Here is an 18,946-nt window from a genome sequence, read left to right as displayed (position 1 = left end):
TTCTTTTGTCCACAAAATGTTTTGTCAACATTTAATTGCGAAGTCTTCCCCTGGTATACTCTGGAAATTACAGAATTAGAAAGATTACGTAGTTTTTCTAATGGATGTGGAGTCAGTAAATATAGGAATATTAAATTATATATTGCTTCAAAAAAGTACAGTAAGAAAGATATCAGTAATTTTCACACAGCCTTATCTTTAGAGGTTTTAAAAAGTAAGGATATTTCAAAATTTCAAGAACTTTTAGAGTAATAAAAAAAGCAGTGGGCTTGATAGGCAAAAAAATAAAAAAGACTAAGTTAACAAGAAGCAAGGAATTATGTATCTTATGGTGATAGTATGCAAAAATATTACATGCACTGGCATATTTCTCTTTTGCTGTACCCAGTATGTGCAATCGTAGTGATGAAGGTGGCAGGAAAGCTAGACCAGACAAACCTTATACCATCCCCTCCATAGCCACCCCACCCTAGGTTTGTATGACTTAGGTACCTGCTGGTAGGGATGTGTGTGATAGAAAGTTATAACCTGTTGAGAAGTATGTTTGATATGACTTCCCTATTCATTCAGCTTATTCCCAGTGACCTCTTCCCCCAACTTAATTCTGCAGAATTGAATTCTTGAGATATTTATGCTGGAAGTCCAGGAGCACAAAGTACTCTGCCATTCTCTGATTATCAGGGTAGGTCAGAGAGGATGAGGAACAAGAATTTGATGAAAGATTTGGGGAATAATTTCTTTGAATTTGTTACTTATACAATCCTGAAAAATTATTAAAATTAAAATTCCTAACTGTACCAGTCTTTATAGCATAAATAGGTTATGCAATACTTTAAATATCTTATAAAGAACTGATGTTGGTACTATAAGGATATGCTATTAATATGGCAAAAAATAAATTTGTATTATGGAAAGGGAAATATGTTTTGTAACTTGTCTAAGGTTTTAGCCAATTTTTTAAAAAAGATTTCATTTATTTATTTTTAGAGAGGGAATGGAGTGAGATAGAGAGAGAGAGACAGAGAAACTTCAATGTGCGGTTGCTGGGGGTTATGGCCTGCAACCCAGGCATGTACCCTGGCTGGGAATCGAACCTGGGACACTTTGGTTCCCAGCCGGCGCTCAATCCACTGAGCTACGCCAGCCAGGGTGGTTTTAGCCAATTTTTAAAAAATTAAATTTATTTATCTGAATACCCTATTTCCCTGCTTTTGGTTTTCTTGTCTGCAGGTCCAGATACCTCGCATTCTTCATTTTCCAGGATAGCCTCAATGTCAGTTTTACTCTTTTCAGTAAATATCATTTGTTTCGTGCGTAACTAAATGTTAGTTGAATTTCTGCCTTTTTGTGTGTGTGAAGTATCGTCACCCAAATGAACAAATCAAGGATGGTGCCTTATCTAGTTTTAGTTCTCAAGAATGTTCACTGTGTTCATAGAAAAAAGGATAATGGAAAAAATGTAATAAAGATTATTTAAAAGAGAAATAGTCATTTTTTGAGAAATAAGGTATACAGCCAACTGCTTAATAGAGAAGGGTTTGCCATCAGCTATCAGTTTCTCCTTTGTAGAATAGAACTCATTAATTTAATAGGGTAGAGTGAAAATAGCAATAGATAAGGAATATGGTTTGGAGGATGTCATTGAACATAGAACAATAATATTTGGAAATACTGAGTACGTATTATCTGCCAAATATTTTATCTGCATTATTTCATTTTCATCCCTCTCAGCAGTAGTCTGAACTGAGTAATGTTAGTATCACTAAACTACAGGTGAGGTGATGGAGGAATGAAGATTCAGTCACATGTTTAGGTCTGGTAAATGGTGAAGTGAGGGTTCAAACTGAGACTATGTTTCTTTAGAGCCTGGGCCCCTAACACTTGGATATCAAACATAGTTTGCTGAGAAATTTTACAAACATGATTTCATTCTGCCCATACAACAATCAGGTTACACAGGTATTTACCGCATTTTACAGATAATACTCAGAAGTACTTGGCCCAAAATCGTACAATAAGAGTCTGTGGTGGGATTCAAGCAAAGACTTCAGATATCAAGTTAAATGCCTTTTTTATCACATGGAAGTTTCATGTCCCCTTAGTGTCTACTTAACAATCAACACAGCAATGACATATTATTTTTGAAAATTAACCATAATTTGGATTTTCATAATTAACATACACACATATATAACATACGCCTTTATTCTTTGAGGATGAATGGCACCTTTTGTGACTCTTTAATGCACTAAGCACAAATCAACAAGTTTAAAATACCAGTTCTAAAATCCTGCCCTAATTAAGATCTCTGTGAAGCGACATGGGCTTTTCCTGCCTGCCCTTTGAAAATTTGGGGCTTGAGAAATAAGTTAATAAAAATAATAGAACATAAAGAAAAATACCTATAATGTTATGTTCAAACCGTAAGAGGAATATTTTAATTTAGTATATGACAAAACACCTATCAAAGTTTGGTACTTGAACATATAAGACATGAACATTGCCAAAACAATTGAAAAGTGGAATGTTTGCGGTTAATATTTTTCATACAATTCCAAACTAATTAAGTAAATGAGAAACTGGAGCCCTAATAAAATAGTTTTAAAATGAAAAGATTTATTTTAGAAAGTGTTGACAGTTTTAGTTTTACAGATAAACTTTCTGGAATGTATTTTAAAACTCTAATACCTTTTTATTGTTCACTCTTTTCTGCCAGTCACCTCTTACTATGGTTACTGAAAAGCAGGTGAAATAGAAAGTCTTAGAACTTAAAGAGTAAATAATAGTGGAAATGTTGCCATATAAACTGAGTACCTATTTTTTAAAAATTTAAATGTCTTTATTTTTTACTTTTCAAATATTTGGGTTAAATAAATATTTCTTGCAAATGTGTGTTCAGAATCCTTGCCTAGATACATAATTTTCTTTGCAATTGATTAGGCAAATTAAGCTGAGTACCTTTTAAATCAGCATTTTATGTTGCTAGCGTCACCAACAATCTCAAAAATCATGTTAATTTTGTGTAGCTGGGAAGCTAAAAAGTAGTGGTGATTCATCACTCTTAGGAAAAAAATACATTTCTAAAAAAGATAGAACAAAGTCTAAATTGAACTATACATTCAAAACAGTGATGTTCAACTAGGGATGATTTGGAGATATCTTTGGTTGTCTAACTGGTATAGAAGGGGTTCTATTGGCATCTGGTGTGTAGAGCACAGGTATGCCAGTAAACATAATTGTACTATAATACACAGGACAGCCCCCACCACAAAGGATTATCTGGTCCCAAATGTGCCAATGTTGAGAAACCCTGGATTAAAGCAATAGAATAGTTTCATTTACACTATTAAAATTATACACTATTAGAATTATTCAAGTGGTTACACATGCCTAAATGATAATGCATTTAATAAATAAATTTATGAGGCTAATGGTCTGGCATATTGAGTATAACAGTGCATTTAGATGGGTTCTAAAATATATTACTTTAAGGCTGGTGTCTAGAGTCAAGCTCTTAATTGGCAGAGTATAAGATATTTAAATATTTCAAAAGCCAGCACACTTCTTAAAAGTGCCTGCATCCCATACAGAAACTGGGTAATGGTTCAGGACTCAATCCTCCTGTTCTGAGGAGGTGGTCCCTTGGTTACCAGGGTCTTTTCTTTTTATAAAAAAATATTTTTATTTTTAATTACAGTTGACATCTAATATATTAGTTTCAGGTGTATAACATAGTGACTAGACATTTATTTAACTTAAGATTCTCCCTGGCAAGTCAAGTACCCATCTGACACTATAGTTATTTGAATATATTTTTTTTACCAGAAAATAAACACCTCCTTTATTAGTACAATAGCAACAGAAAGGGTTTCCATTTTGTCAGAAGAACAATAACATGAACCAGCACTACCTTGTAAGTGTTGTCAAAATTAAATGCCCATATTTATTATTCTGTGAGCTCTCTACCACACTGCTGTTTCATCAGAGACAACTGCCATCAGAGCTGCTGTATGAACACAGATACCTTCACAATCAACTCCTTAAGAACACTGAAATGATACTATTTCTGTTTTAGAAGCTCTTGGTGTAGAGAGAACTTATCAATGTGGAAAATAGTCTTGCTTCTTGAATCCAAGAAAGGATTAATGAGTTAATTTATCATTTTTTTCTCAAACAGTCTGCCACAATACTCTCTGAAAAATCCTTTTCCATTCCTACCACCTTATCAGGGTGAGAGGAGAGGAAAGGATGGGAAGGTACCAGTGTACTGAGAGGCAATTCAGGAGATGTTCTGTGCTCCATTCCCTTTCTATTGGCAGTAGTAGGAGTCTTTTCAGGCAGGGCAGCAGCAGGATGAGGGGAGAAAGAGGCCACCCACCAATCACCTCTTCTTAAAGCCATATTTTTTGCATTCATAGAAGAGATCTATCTTAAAGTTCCCAAATTGTCAATCTTTGGGCAATCATTTCTATCCTCCTGGATGGTGCACTCCTTACAATAATAAGTATTGGGGACTTTGGGACCTCCACAGATCACACAACACCCCTGATAGGAGCTGTAGTTACACTCAGCACATATGCACACCAGCATTCAGGGAAGCACATAGAAGTCACAGATCATATACTTACCTTTACATTTTTCACAGTTTTCCTATGGCGACACCAGACTGTTTGTGGCAAAAGATCATGTCTGAGTGATGTTTAGCTATAGCTTGCACTCAAGGAGGTCACCCTGTTAGAATCTTATTGACTATATTCCCTATGATGTACTTTATATCCTTGTGACTGTTTTTATATAACTGGAAATTTGTACATCCTAATCCCTTCCCCTTTTCACCCATGCTTCGACTTCCCTCCTATCTGGCAATCATCAAATGTTCTCGGTATCTATAAGTTTGTTTCTGTTCTGTTTATTTTTTTTTATTACACATATACATGAAATCATATGGTACTTGTCTTTCTCTGTCTAACTTACTTAACTTAGCATAATATTCTCTAGGTCCATCCACATTGTCACAAATGGCAAGATTTCATTCTTTTCAATGGCTGATTAATATTTCATTGTATAAATATATCACATCTCTATCCATTCTTCTCTTGATTGGAGCATTTAATCCATTTACATTTAAAGTAATTGTTGATAGGTATATAGTAACTGCGATTTTACTATTTATATTTTTTATCATTTTTCTTCTTCTTAAAGAAGTCCATTTAATATTTCTTATAATAGTGTCTTAGTGGTTATGAACTCCTTTAGCTTTTTCTGGTCTGGAAAGTTCTTTATCTCTCCTTTGATTCTAAATGATAGCCTTGCTGGGTAATCTCAGTTGTAGGTCCTTGCTTTTCATCACTTTGAATATTTCTTGCCAATCCCTTCTGCCCTACAAAGTTTTGTTGAGAAATCAGCTAACAGTTTATGGGAGCTCCCTTGTACATAACGTACTGCTTTTTTCTTGCCGCTTTTAAGATTGTCTTTAATCTTTGGCATTTTAATTATGATGTGTCTTTAATTATGATGTGGGCCTCTTTGGTTTCACCTTGTTTAACACTTTCTGTGTTTCCTGGAATTATGTCTATTTACTTTGTCTGATTAGGGAAGTTTTCCATCACTATTTCTTCAAATAGGTTTTCAATTCCTTACTTTCTCTGTTCTCCTTCTGGTATCCCTATGACATAGGTATTGTACTTGGTGTTGTCTGGATGTCCCTTAAACTATCCTCTTAAAAATGTTTTGCCCTTTTTGCTGTTCTGATTGTGTTTTCTGATACCTTGTCTTCTAAATTACTGTTTTGACCCTTGGCTTCATCTAAGCTACAGTTGATTCCCTTTGATGTATTCTTCATTGGAGTTATTGTATACTTCATTTCAGACTGGTTCTTTTTTATGGTTTCTGTCTTTGTTAAAGTTTTAACTGAATTCATCTGCTCTTCTCCTAAGTTTAATGAGCTTCCTTATAACCAGTGTTTTGAACTCTGCATCTGGCAGATTGCTTGTTTCCATTATGTTCAATTCTTTTTCTTGAGTTGTTTTTTTTTTTTTTTTTCATTTGGGACATGGTTCTTTGTCTCCTCATTTTGGCTGCCTCTCTGTTTGTTTCTATGTATTAGATGCATCTACTACATCTCCTGTTCTCATCAGAGTGGCTTTGTGTAGTAGGTATCATGTGGGGCCCAGTGGCACAGACTTCATGATCACATTTGCTGGGTGCTCCAGGGCTGTCCCTTGTATGGGTTGTGAGTGCCCTCCTATTGTAGTTGAGCCCTTCATGAAGACTACTCTTCTTTGGCTCTCTTACTTTCTAGGCCTTTCTCACCACTTCCCCAACCACCCTCCTCTGCCTCCAGCCAGTCCAGGCTTTCTGGTGTACCTGCAGCTCAAGTACTGCTCAAATCTTCATAAACTCCAAGACTGATCCAAAGTTACTAGTAGAAAAATCAGTAGAGATGCTAATGAGCCCTGAATATTAGAAACTACATTCTGCAAATTGGACAGTTGGTAGTATGCAGGGTATAATCTGAAATTTCCTGTGGGTATCCACAAGGCCAAACCTAACAGAGCATTTCCAACCCTCTTGCAGAACAGACATACTCCAAGGCCAAGAGTCACCACAACACCTGAGTGACAAAGCTTATTTAATAATATTTCCCAGCAAGAGTTTGTTCCTTTCCCAGAAATGGGGAGCAGAAAAACTATCTAGGTTCTAGCTAGCATTGATAAAATATCACATTTGAACTTGCATATATTAAAATTGTTGAAGTCTATAAAATATAGTATTAAGTTCAGATTGCTCATATTCTAATTACATTGATTATAGATTATTTTTGTAATTTGAGTCTGCTCCCTCCCTATTCTCTTCAAATCCCACTTTTGGAACATTTTCTAAGGCTCTGAAATTGAGAATGATAGTTTTTAAAAATTATCTTTGATTTTGACTTTGTCACTTTCCTTTCAGAGTCAGGAATTACATTACATGGGAAAGAATCCTTCCAGGGATACCAAACACCAAGGTTTGAGTATATGAACTACCATTACCAGATGTGGAACTTTAGGTAAATCACTATGAGTCACCATTTTCTCAACTGTAAAATGGGGCTTAGACTAGACTACTTCTCAGGGTCGTCCTTCCTTCTTTAACATGTTAACAGTAGTTTCAGTATTTGTCACTAAAACTGTATTGAGTAGATTTGGAGCAATGCTATAATCTTTAACAAAGTGAAATTTAAGTACTATACCATCAAGGACCCTTGAAAGTTACTCCCAAACACAAACTGAGTTAGGTGGTTTGTAATTTTAGTCCCTGTAGAATAGAGTACAGCCTGCTTGGTGCTATACCCAAGGAGCTGAGCTGTGCGTCCAGGCTTATTTCTTAACAAGTCCCCCAGGTAAGGAACTCCTTGCTCCAGACAAACCTAATAACCAGCAGCAAATCCCTGGATTTTGCATGCATGGTCCTGCCTTTAATCATTCTCCTTCGGCCAAGAAGCACTTCCTCTTCACCTCCTTGTCTTCATGGAGAACTTCAACGCATCCTTCAAGACCTGGCCCAAGGTTCTCTTCAACTATAATTTTATCAAAGCCATATGTTAACATGTCATCAGCTGCTTAAGGGTACCAGCCATGTATTCGTGCTTGTTTCTTCCCTTCAGTTTTCATGTCCTACTGTTCTCCCTGGTCTTCTTTCTATTTTTTGTCAAGTCTCAAAGCTCCTTTCCTCTGGCTCTTCCTTTTGCCTAGCGATCACTTCCCTGTCCCCATACCCTCTCTTCATAGGAATGGCTCATTCATCATTCTGTTCTCAGTTCAAATGTTACCTCTTCAGAGAAGCAGTTCTTACTGTGCCAGATCTAAAGTAGTCACCCCTACCAACATGCTTCCAATCATTCTTTTATCATCCTGTTTCTTCTCTACTGACGCATTGTCACCATCAGAAATGATCTTGTTTATTTCCATGTTTGTTCCTCTCCCTAGTTAACCCCTCACTAGAAAACACTCCTCTGACTGGGATGTAGTGACCTTGTCTACTTACTCACTCTTATAGCCCTAGTGCCTATAATAGTGCCAGACTATAGTAAGTATCAATAAATATCTTTGGAATTAATGTATTATATATAGTGTTTACAACTGTAGTAATGGGTATAAATAGAATTACTTTATGAGTATAGATTTCCTGGTAAGTGGAAATAAAAATATGGGTACCATAATCAACTTCCCCATCCTTCCCTCCAGTCCAGCTACTGTGCCCCGAGTCATTATTTGAATGTTTTTGCCTTTTGTCTTTCGTATCTGCCTTTCCATGTCAAGAATGCATTAAGGCCTAACTTTTTCAAGGCTTTTCAGAGCATAGACACTGGAACCAAACTGTACAGGTTCAGGTGCCAGTTCTGTTTACCTTGGGCAAGTAATTTAACCAACTTCTCCGTGTCTTCTAAGATTCCAGATCCATAAAATGATGCCTACCTGATGGGATTGTTGGCATGGTTAAAGGGACACGTGTGAAACACTCAGAACAGTGCCTGGCCACAGTTAGCACAATATATATGTTAGTCATTAACATTAATTGTTTCTATCATGTGGAGAGAGGACACAATTGACAAATCCAAATAAAAGACAAATGTGATGGGAAAAGTATGTGAGATATAGAAATGAGAGTATCATCTGCTTTTGGGAATTCAAAACAATATAATTTATTAGTTTTACATTTAGATATTTATAATATACATATATATGAAATCTGAAAGTTATTAGAGTACCTTTTTCATTGAATGTTATAAAATTTTAAAATAGCTTCACAAAACTGATCTTAACATTTTAATATTTTAAAATAGAATCCATTGTATCAAAATCTTGAGCATTTAAAAAATTTTGAAAACCACGATTCAAGTCAACAATTTTGTGTTTTGATATTAGGTAGGTAAACATGATACTATTTATCTATGAAGAGTTTACTTTGTTCCCTTCTGGCTTTTTCAAGGCTTTCAAAAGTAATCATTCCTTTTGGCAGCTGTAATGTACTCGTTTCTGTTTCCAGTATGTTCTCGGCTTCACCTTAAATAAAGTACAGACATATGCAAGGTGACAAAGGGGTATCAGCATTTTGTGAGAAGACCTACTTGCTATGTTCCAGTGACAAGCTGTAACCTGTGTGGAGGATGCCCTCACGTCTTCCAGTTAAGTGTTTCACCTGTGTCCCCAGGGGAAGTGACCTCCCAAAGGAACGACAAGTGATGAATTCTGAAGACTCTCAGGGCAGATGAATCATATGCCGGGATTTTATCTGATATAAGACAACATTTTTAAAATACAGAAGAGAAAGCATACTAAGTAATTTTTTTTCCCTTGAAGGAAAGTCAGGATGCTAAGTGTTAGTTGTGGTTGGAAGGGGGTTGAGGTAGCCCCCTTCCTATTGCCTCTTATATAGCATAAGTGGCTTGAAGCAAAATAAAATTTACTAAAATTTTAAATTTTTAGGGAAGCTAACCTTATCCTGAAACTAATTGTAAATACCAAAATAATATTAAATGTTCTTTAGTCTGTATACATACATTCACACACATTCTCACATTTTATAAATAATTCCTCTTTCAATAACAGTAATTTCTTGGGCCCATTGACATTTGCCAACTTTTAATGTTGAAGACTAATTAGCAAAGTCAATAAAAAATGATAACAGCCCTGGCTGGCGTAGCTCAGTGGACTGAGTGCGGGCTGCGAACCAAAGTGTCGCAGGTTCGATTCCCAGTCAGGGTACATGCCTGGGTTGCAGGCCATGACCCCCAGCAACCGCACATTGAAGTTTCTCTGTCTCTCTCTCTGTCTCTCCCTCCCTTCCCTCTCTAAAAATAAATAAATAAAATCTTATTTAAAAATGATAACACACATTGACATTCTATAAACTGTGTTTGGGATGAAGGCAGATGTTTTTTTCTAAGTTCTCTTTTAGCACACAATTAATTTAGTCGGGGCAGACTACAGTTTTCAAATTATAACAGCATTTCATCTGCAAACATTTCTTTCCTCAGGCTTAAATAGTAAGTAAAGATCATTATAACTTGTATATAATTAACCAGGCCATTGATGTCAGACTAGATGTTTCCATGTGAGAATATCTTGCATATGGCAAATCTTAGTATGTGTTCACAGGATGGCTGATGTTAAATTCAGTCAAACAGGGACTGTATATCTTCAAGTCATCACTAGTTAATGGGGCTAAATGTGATAATCTGAAAGTTCTAATATGTAAGTTTCCTGGTAGATTCTGAAGAATGGATTTGTTTTATAAAAAATTCCCACAACATTCCTTGAAAGTTGAAAATTTTATATTCTGTAGAATCTGATGGACCTGTAATAAATTACTTCCAAACTATTAATCAAAATATTCCCACAAAATAAACTTGCTCTCCTTTAGTAGTATGTTCAAAGGAATACTATGTAATAGAGTTGACATCTCTTAACATCACATAATTTTTATGAGCTCTAAGAATTCTAATGTCCATAAAAACAATGTGACCTAGTTGAACTCAGACTAATGAATCCTTAACCAGAGGAGTATGTGAAACTGAGCTGGTTATTGAAATGAGTGATGACATTGGTAAATCAGTTATGTATAATTAATTTCCATCCTCAAATGGCATTGTACTCTAAAATTAATTTGTAGATCAGTGTTTTAGTACTTAGAATACATTTTCCCATAGTAATAATGCTATAAATTATTTCTAGGCCATCAACAAAAAAAACTATTTGTCCACATATAGATAAACTATGATACTAATAACACCTGATCACAAAGGACATTTATAACATACTATCTATGTGGGAAAATATTTCCATTTTCTAATAGGAATTTTTAAGAACATATAATCCCTCCATTTCCCTAGGCCCAGGAAATGAGATGTTCTGCTCCCTGCTCCCAACCCTGCATCTTCCTCCGTTTCCTATAACAAACCAGTCCCCACAGAGCTTCAGGGTAGGCCCATAGCCCAGGAGAGGGCAGGATGGCAACCATGAAGGCTTGGGAAAGCACTCTTTCCAACATGCTCTGGGTTAAAGGCTAGAAAAGTGGGGACACAGGGATCCTCATATGAGTGTAGCTCCCAGAGAATTGGTGGGAATTTGAAAGACATGAATAGCTTTCAAATAATGGGAAACTATCTTCCTGGGACAGGTAAGGCTTCTGTGGCAGCAGGGCCATTTGCTAGGGCAATAAGAGCCAGGGTTCTGTGAGAGCAGCGCAGTACTGGTGAATATTTAACAACCAGCTTTTTTTGGGGGGCGTGGGGGAGTAAGTAAGTTTATTGTGTATATGAGTTTATTATAAATGTTACTTATATTAAATATAGGTAGCATACAACTTATAAATAATAAAATGTAAAATACATTGTATCATAAATTCCAAATAGCAAATTGACTCTCACAGAATGTTTTGTAGGGTTTTGTTTTTTTTTTTAGATTTTATTTATTTATTTTTAGAGAAGGAAAAGGAGGGAGAAAGAGAGGGAGAGAAACACTGACCAGCTGCCTCTCACACACCCCCAAATGGGGACCTGGCCCATAGCCCCAGCATGTGACCTGACTGGGAATGGAAGCAGTGACCTTTTGGTCTGCAGGCTGGTGCTCAATCCAGAGCCCACCCAGCCAGGGCTCACAGAAGGTTTTCATTGATGAACTCTTGTAGTTACAGCTAACCTATAGTAGCAGTTTATAGTACAACAACAGTGAAACAATGACATGTTGGAACTTTATATTTGAGAATGATATGAACAACTTTGCTGAATCCAATAACAATTATTTAATATTGGGGGAATATTTCCTCATTTTTATGCTATTCACAATGTAATGGCTATGGACACAACACACTTTTAAGTATAATTTGCATTATTAACATATCCTCCATTACTGTCTTAAATCTAGACCATATGCTGGCAAACTTTCTTAAAGGACCAGACAGTAAATATCTCAGGCTTGTGAGGCCTTTTTCTCTGTTGCAATGACTCAGCTCTGTCATAGTAATGGGAAAGGTGACAAAAACAATTCAGAAACGAATGGGCATGTCTGTCTTCCAATAAAACTTTATTTTCAAAAACAAATAGCCAGCCCATAGTCCATAGTTTGCCAACTCCTGGTCTAAACAATAAAAAAAAATGTCAAGGCTTGACTTGCCATTTGCAGATTTCCATAGTGTAAATACTCCCATCATGATCAACTTCTAGGTACCAGTGGGATGTCATTGAAGTTGGAGTTGTACCTGTATTTTATTGTATTTGTATATGGTATCTGCATTTCAACCATACAGACACAATAGATATTAATAACTTAAGAGTCCAGATATATAACCTAAAAGTACAGATCATCAAATAATAATTAGAAACTGATCAATTCTCAGTACTTTTTACTATGGTTTTTAATATAATTTAGTGTTTATTTTTTGTAATTTATTTCACTGTAAATTTATATTATTTAATTTTTGACAACCAGGGAGATTTTCTTCAGAATCTTCCAAAGTTAAGAGATCATAAGGAGGGGATCCTTTAACCAGATAATGAATCAGAAATAGAGAGTCTGGTTTATCAAAGACTTACCTTTCATTCTTTGTAGAAGGGTTCCATAGCCCAAGTCATACTGGTAGGTAAAGACAAAGCTTAATGGAATAATAGGGAAGAGGAAGGCTGGCTTCTTCCTTTTTATTGCTCTGGTTCAAGAACAAAGAAAAGTAAATATCAAAAATGACCTATAAATACATAGCTCTATACTTTTTGAAAGAATGTTCTTCATTTCAAAAGTTACTTAATTCATTTGTGTCTTCTTTGAAAATAGGATTTCCTTACCCATAACCCCTTACCAGTTTCTGCAGTTCTCCAGGGCAGGCAGGGTCTATGACTTGCTGATCTTGATTTGATGTTGAGGCTCAGATTACTCATTTTATTAATGGTTAAGTATTGATAATCTACCCTTTAGGGATTGTGGAGATTAATTTGTAGAAGCCCTCTTCTATCTCAGTGTCAAGTTAGTTCTCTAACTTACAAAATGGAGAAAAGGAGAGAGGAAACCTAATAAACTAAAGGCAAAATTAACTATTGTTGCCTTGTTTTTACAGAATTACCTCTGAGGACTAAGCTATAGTTTGTTTACATACACACTTTTTGGACTGAAGTCCTATCTTGGACAACTTAGTATCATAATGACAAAGACAAAATAAATAAATTACCCAAGAAAATTTTAAAGTAAATAACAAACATACCCAGCTGTTAAAGAGATGACTGCAATCCCAAAAAATGTTCCAAAGTATTTGAGAAATTCCCGAGACCAAGCAATCTGCATGGCCATTTGTCTTTCTCTCATTTCATTCTGCATAATTAGCTGCCTTTCCAGCTGAGGACAAAACAAAAGGAGAAAGTGTGGTTACTCATCTTTTGAATATGAGCAGAGTCAATAATCTGTTTTTCCAGTGGATTTTCATTCAATTGCTTTGATTCATTTTTTTTTTAAATTCTCAATAGACTTTTACTAAAGTCCGTCTGGACAGCTGTCCCAAACTATTAACTTTGGCAGTGAAATCTTCCTGGCATATACCCAGAATAGATATGATATTCTTTTTCTGTGTCCTGAGGTATTGAACACATGTGGACAAAAGCTTTCTGAGGCTTTTATCCAAGCCTAATGTATATGTTCAGCTTATTATATCACATGTGAGGAAAGATCTGTGTGCCTTTAAATGCAGACACATCATATCTGCCTTTATTACAACTTGCACTGAAATAATTTTGTCTTCCAAATCCATCCAACTCCAAATTGAAATTCGTTTGGATTATGAGGTCCATATTACACTGTGATATAATGGTAGATGGTTATTATTTTGAGACATCAACAGAGATTTTTATTTGCCACAGTTTTCTTGTTGCCTCAGTCCTTCATCACTTAAGTCAGTGCCTTTCACTGCCTTGGAGCAGAAACTAGATGCAGCTCAGAACACAGGGGACTCAATTTCTGAATGGGTTTTTAGAAAACACAAGAGAAGCAACAATCTGAAAGCCGAATCCCATTATTTTGAGAGATATTCTTGAGAGAGAAAAGTTGTAATTTTTCATTCTAAAATCTTGGTACAGTGTATTATTAGCAAAGCATAGAGGATAGCAAGCACAGAATTCATGATGTAAACCACAAGGTGAGGAGAAATAATTAAAAATGTGACTCAGTTTCCCTTCCCTGCCTTCTTTCCACTGTGGGAAAGAATTGGGAGAGGAGAATGAGATTTTCGATATAAAGATAGGGCTGTGCTCCTTGGCCTCTCTTGGAGGTTAAAGTCCCAGGGCAGTAATAGATTTAGGGTTTGGGGACCCCCAGTTTGAGAGCCCTGAACATTTGTTTGTCCCATAAACACACATGTAGATTTATCTTAATCTCTAGGTATCATTTCTTCTTATTCAGGTTCAAGAACCATCTCTTCTTTTTCATTATCATCAGATATACCATTCCTAGTTAATTTCATCATAGACAAACCTTGCACTGGAATAAACAGGTTCTTTAGGGATTATGATTTGATCATTCTTGCCAAAATAAAACTAGTGGAATGTGTTGATCTTTCCTACATTCTTATGGCTGCCAGCAGTCCTTGGAATTCCTTCGCTTGTGACACATCACTTTAATCTCTGCTTTTATTTTCACACAGCCTTCTTCTCCATCTTCTCATGGTCTTCTCTGTATGAATTCTAACTATTTTTTTTATTTTTTAAAAGATTTTATTTATTTATTTTTAGAGAGGGAAGGGAGGGAGAAAGAGAAAGAGAGAGAGAGAGAGAGAAACATCAATGTGCGGTTGCTGGGGACCATGGCCCGCAACCCAGGCATGTATCCTGACTGGGAATCGAACCTGTGACACTTTGGTTCTCAGCCCGTGCTCGAATTCTAACTATTTTAATAGATATTTGTCTAAAAGCTATGATATAATGCTACCTTCATAATAAAAAATAGCAAATCAAAGTTGCTTGATTGGCTATTTATAATTTAATTAAAGAGTGGTGATATATAGGGTGGGGCAAAAATAAACCTATTTTTTGGTTATTGGTTGTTCATATGGAGAATAATACAATACTTAATAAGCAATAACATAAAATAAACTATTTCACATACTCATAACTGTAAACCTACTTTTGCCCAGCCCTATATACACTCTTCTTCTACGAAGGATTGGAGGTGGTTTGAACATACGGAAACATCCTTTCATAAAGACCCAGAGTCATCATTAGCTCTCCTGTGCTGTAATGCAGTGGTGCTAACTGAGATCAGTTTTCTTTCTGATTGGGACCATTTTCTTTCTCCTCCATCAAGGTGTTGTTTCTTACTCTTAGCAATAAATCCTTTTCTCCTGGCTTCTATTTCTCCTCTCTCTCTCCCTCTCTTTCTCAATCATCTGTTGCTTTTAATTGTCTAGGGGTAGGGAAAGAACAAACCTTTTTAGAACTGTTTATAAAGTAAAGGTACCTAAGTTCCTAATGAGCACTTGGAAGCCAGGGACTTAACTATGAGTATGGTGCATACATTTTAGAATATGGTCTTATTATAATTATTTGGTTCTTTTGTCTTTAAGTATTTCTTTTTGCTTCCTCATAATGTTCCAAATAAGAGGTTGTCAGTTATATGACTTTGGTCTAATGAAGTGTCATTATAGTAAAAAATAAAATGGAGAGTAATATTGTTTTATGCTATTTATAATAAGCCATAAAATTATACAGTAGTTATTTTCAAAATACAAGTCAAACAAAAGAGAGGCCAAACAAAAAGACAAAACTAATAAAACAAAAGACAAAAACTAAACCCAACTGACTACAACTATTGACCATGTAGAATATTCTTTTAGTTTCCCTTCCATCTTCTTAATGAGCTGTGCTTTTCTGATCCTGTGTTTCTGTGTCTTCATGCAATCCTGAAAACTAAAGGTTTTTATTCAATAAAAAGGACTTCTGTATTTTCGTGTGGTTTTGTTACACTCAATAATGCTCTAAATATAAAATAATTCCTCAAAAATGTTTTAAAAGATGGAGAAATCCTAATCAAGAAACAAGTAAGAGGGATTAAAGGTCATGCTAAGCAAAGGCCTTTCCACCTGGTTGTCAGGATTTTTTTTTAAATTTGCTTGACAAACTGATTCTAAAATTCCTTTGGAGGAGAAAATATACCACAGTGTGGATGAACCTCAAAAATAATATGCTAAGTAAAAGAAACCAGACACAAAAGACTACCTATGGTATGATTCTGTTTATATGAAATGTCTAAAAAGGGCAAATCTATAGAGACAGAAAGGAGATTAGTGATTTTCTGGATCTGGGGTTAGGATCAAAGATATACTATAAATCAGCACAAGGGAATTTTGGCAGATGATGGGAATGTTCTAAAACTAGATTATGGTGACAGTTGCACAACTCTATAAATGTGCTAAAAGTCATTGAATTGTACCCTTACAGTGGATGGATTTTATATTATGTAAATTACAACTCAACAAAGGTGTTTAAAAAAATAGAAGTGGGACATGGTACTCTTTCAGCATCAGTCATGATAGGTAAGTAACAGCATGTATTTATTCTAAAGCATTAGTTGCCTGACCATACAATTATTCTAGGTCTTTCATGTTCTGCTCTCAATAATTGTTCAAAAACATCTGGGCCACTAGGTAAGAAACAATGTTACACAGATGCGAAGACTTTATAAATAATTCTATAATAAAACATTCCATCTTTATCAAAGAGAGAAGAAAAAACTGTGTTTTAGTATTATATATGTATTCCTTTTATAAATGAATTCTTTTAAGCTTCATATTCCATATTTTTTCTATTCTCATACTAAAATTACACTATCAGAATTTTTCTTGCAGTGGAAGGAGGTGGGGAGGATATTGTTTTTTCTCTGTAAATGTTCCTATTTTCTCTTCAAGCTTTTCTTTCTCTAATGCTAATGTCACCCTCAATGGGTATTAGAACTTACTTGCTCTCAAGAGGTACAGTCTACAGCACAGGAAATTTTTGGTCAAGAGGGTGGGTTGAACTGATCTGTTTTCCTTTAAAACATTGTTCAAATGTCAGTCTATCATCACTTTTGCCAGGTATTTTGGGAGTTCATCTTGGATGGTTATTAATCTGGAGATTCTTTTATTTAGAAGAAAATATGTTTATATGGTATCTAAAATCAGAATCTACTTAACAAAAGAAACTTAATCTAGTGATATAAAAATTATTAATAGGAAGAATTCCTAGGGTAGGTTATCTAGCTTAATTAATTTTAGCCAGGCCTTAAAATTAGAAATTTATTATTTAAACCTGATTTCAATATAAAAACAAAAGTAGATTGTGAGCCCTGGCTGGCATAACTCAGTGGATTGGGTGCGGGCTGCGAACCAGTGTCATAGGTTCAATTCCCAGTCAGGCCACATACCTGGGTTGCAGGCCACGGCCCCCAGCAACCGCATATTGATGTTTCTCTCTCTCTCTCTTTCTCCCTCCCTTCCCTCTCTAAAAATAAATAAATTAAATTTTAAAAAAAGTAGATTGTGGAAAGAATTCATTATTTAGTTATCAATTTCTGGGAAATAATATTGATACTTCCATTTTTTATGTTCACATGTCATTTCAAAAATAAATATCTTTTTAAATGGATCCCCAGCACTTCAGTGATTACAAATACAAGGCCCTTCCAAACAATTTCAGCTCTATTGGTATTTCTTTGGAGCCCAGAGACTTTGAGACCTTCTTGATTTAAGTAAGTTTGATAAGCTGATAATTAGTGCATCTCTTTTCAGAAACTTTAGGACTTATAGGTTTGTTTTGTTTTTTTTGCTGGAAAACTTTTGGTTTTGTTAGGAGGTTTTTGTCTCAGTTCAATGGCATTTTGTTTTTGAGGCCATAGGCTCTGTTTCTTTAGAAGAAATGCGCCCCCCCCCCCCCCGTTTTTTTTTCAGAAGCACTAGCTTGGAGAAACTTTAGAAATTTCTCTATTTAGTGAGCTAATGATGGGAAGTTGCTGAGATTCTTGTGAACTTTTTACATGTAGTTTGCTTCTTAGGACTGCCAGTTCTTTCTCTCATCCAGAGAGAGGGAAGAGAGAGAGAAGGAAGTGCAGTAACAGCAGGCGGTTGTCCAAGATGCTGCCCCAGGGTGCACTGAATTATATGGGCAAAAAGACAAAGGGAGTATTGGCTTGGCACTGGTATCAGTGTACTCAGCATATCTCCTTAAGTTTGTGAACTTTTTCCCATCTCTAAGCCTAGTTCTGAGAAGCCCTGTGATTACTTCTTTCTCCATCTAATTTCCTTATGTTAAACAGCAAACACTCTGAGCATAGAATTGAAAGGTGGCATAGTTGAGATCTGGGCAAATAAGAACTTTATAGCAAAGTTGCCAAAATTTGAATGGATGAATTAAAACTGAGCTTGGAACACATTTCTGAAGGCAAGGGAGATCAGGATATCCAGTGGATGGGCGCAGACAGTAATAAGGTACCAGTGTGAGGTTGTCTTTTGACTGTGGATGAGGTGACAGGGCAGCAGTTACATTCCCATCTCCTCCCCAAAAGGGGCAGCAGCAAGGGAAGGCTATCCTGAAGAAATGTTTTGCTGCTTAGATTTAGGAAGAATGAGAAGACTACTGCCCAGTCATAGAACTTCAGCTTGTGAGGGAACTGCTTTCTCCCAGAAGTAATAGGCTTTCAATCACACAAGAGATGGAGATAGTAAACTGTCTAAAAGGATCATGTCAAGGATTCAAGGGGAAAAATAATTCTGTTAAGTCATGGAAGTGGTACAAACCATGCAGTGGAAGAAAGAAAACTGAGAGAACTAAGTACTGATCTTTCTTCTTTGTAACATTAATTCCTCCTTGGTGAAGTCCACAAGACAACAATTTGATTTTGAAGTGATTACTACTTAGATGCTTTAATTTTTCAGTTTGGTAAAGCTACGAACATGT

The 18,946-nt window shown here is 35.7% G+C and overlaps 1 protein-coding gene and 1 pseudogene across 1 annotated transcript in view; both read right to left on the bottom strand.

Moving 5' to 3' along the window:
- Window positions 1–3,824: 3,824 nt before the first annotated feature.
- LOC114490724 lies at window positions 3,825–4,840 on the bottom strand (annotated as a pseudogene).
- A 3,829-nt stretch (window positions 4,841–8,669) lies between these two features.
- Window positions 8,670–18,946, bottom strand: part of PLGRKT (plasminogen receptor with a C-terminal lysine) — a 28,984-nt gene continuing 18,707 nt past the window's right edge. Inside the window, exons 3-5 of the mRNA XM_036021671.1 lie at window positions 13,234–13,364; window positions 12,575–12,684; window positions 8,670–9,044 (exon numbers count right to left, since the gene is read on the bottom strand). Coding sequence (XP_035877564.1) covers window positions 8,923–9,044; window positions 12,575–12,684; window positions 13,234–13,364 — 363 coding nt within the window. The 3' untranslated portion in view covers window positions 8,670–8,922. The remainder of the gene's footprint in view (window positions 9,045–12,574; window positions 12,685–13,233; window positions 13,365–18,946) is intronic.

Source organism: Phyllostomus discolor, chromosome 3, assembly GCF_004126475.2.
Source record: "Phyllostomus discolor isolate MPI-MPIP mPhyDis1 chromosome 3, mPhyDis1.pri.v3, whole genome shotgun sequence".
Taxonomy (NCBI): domain Eukaryota; kingdom Metazoa; phylum Chordata; class Mammalia; order Chiroptera; family Phyllostomidae; genus Phyllostomus; species Phyllostomus discolor.
The sequence above is the reverse complement of the archived record's forward strand: the minus strand, read 5'-3'. Positions and strand labels throughout refer to the sequence as shown.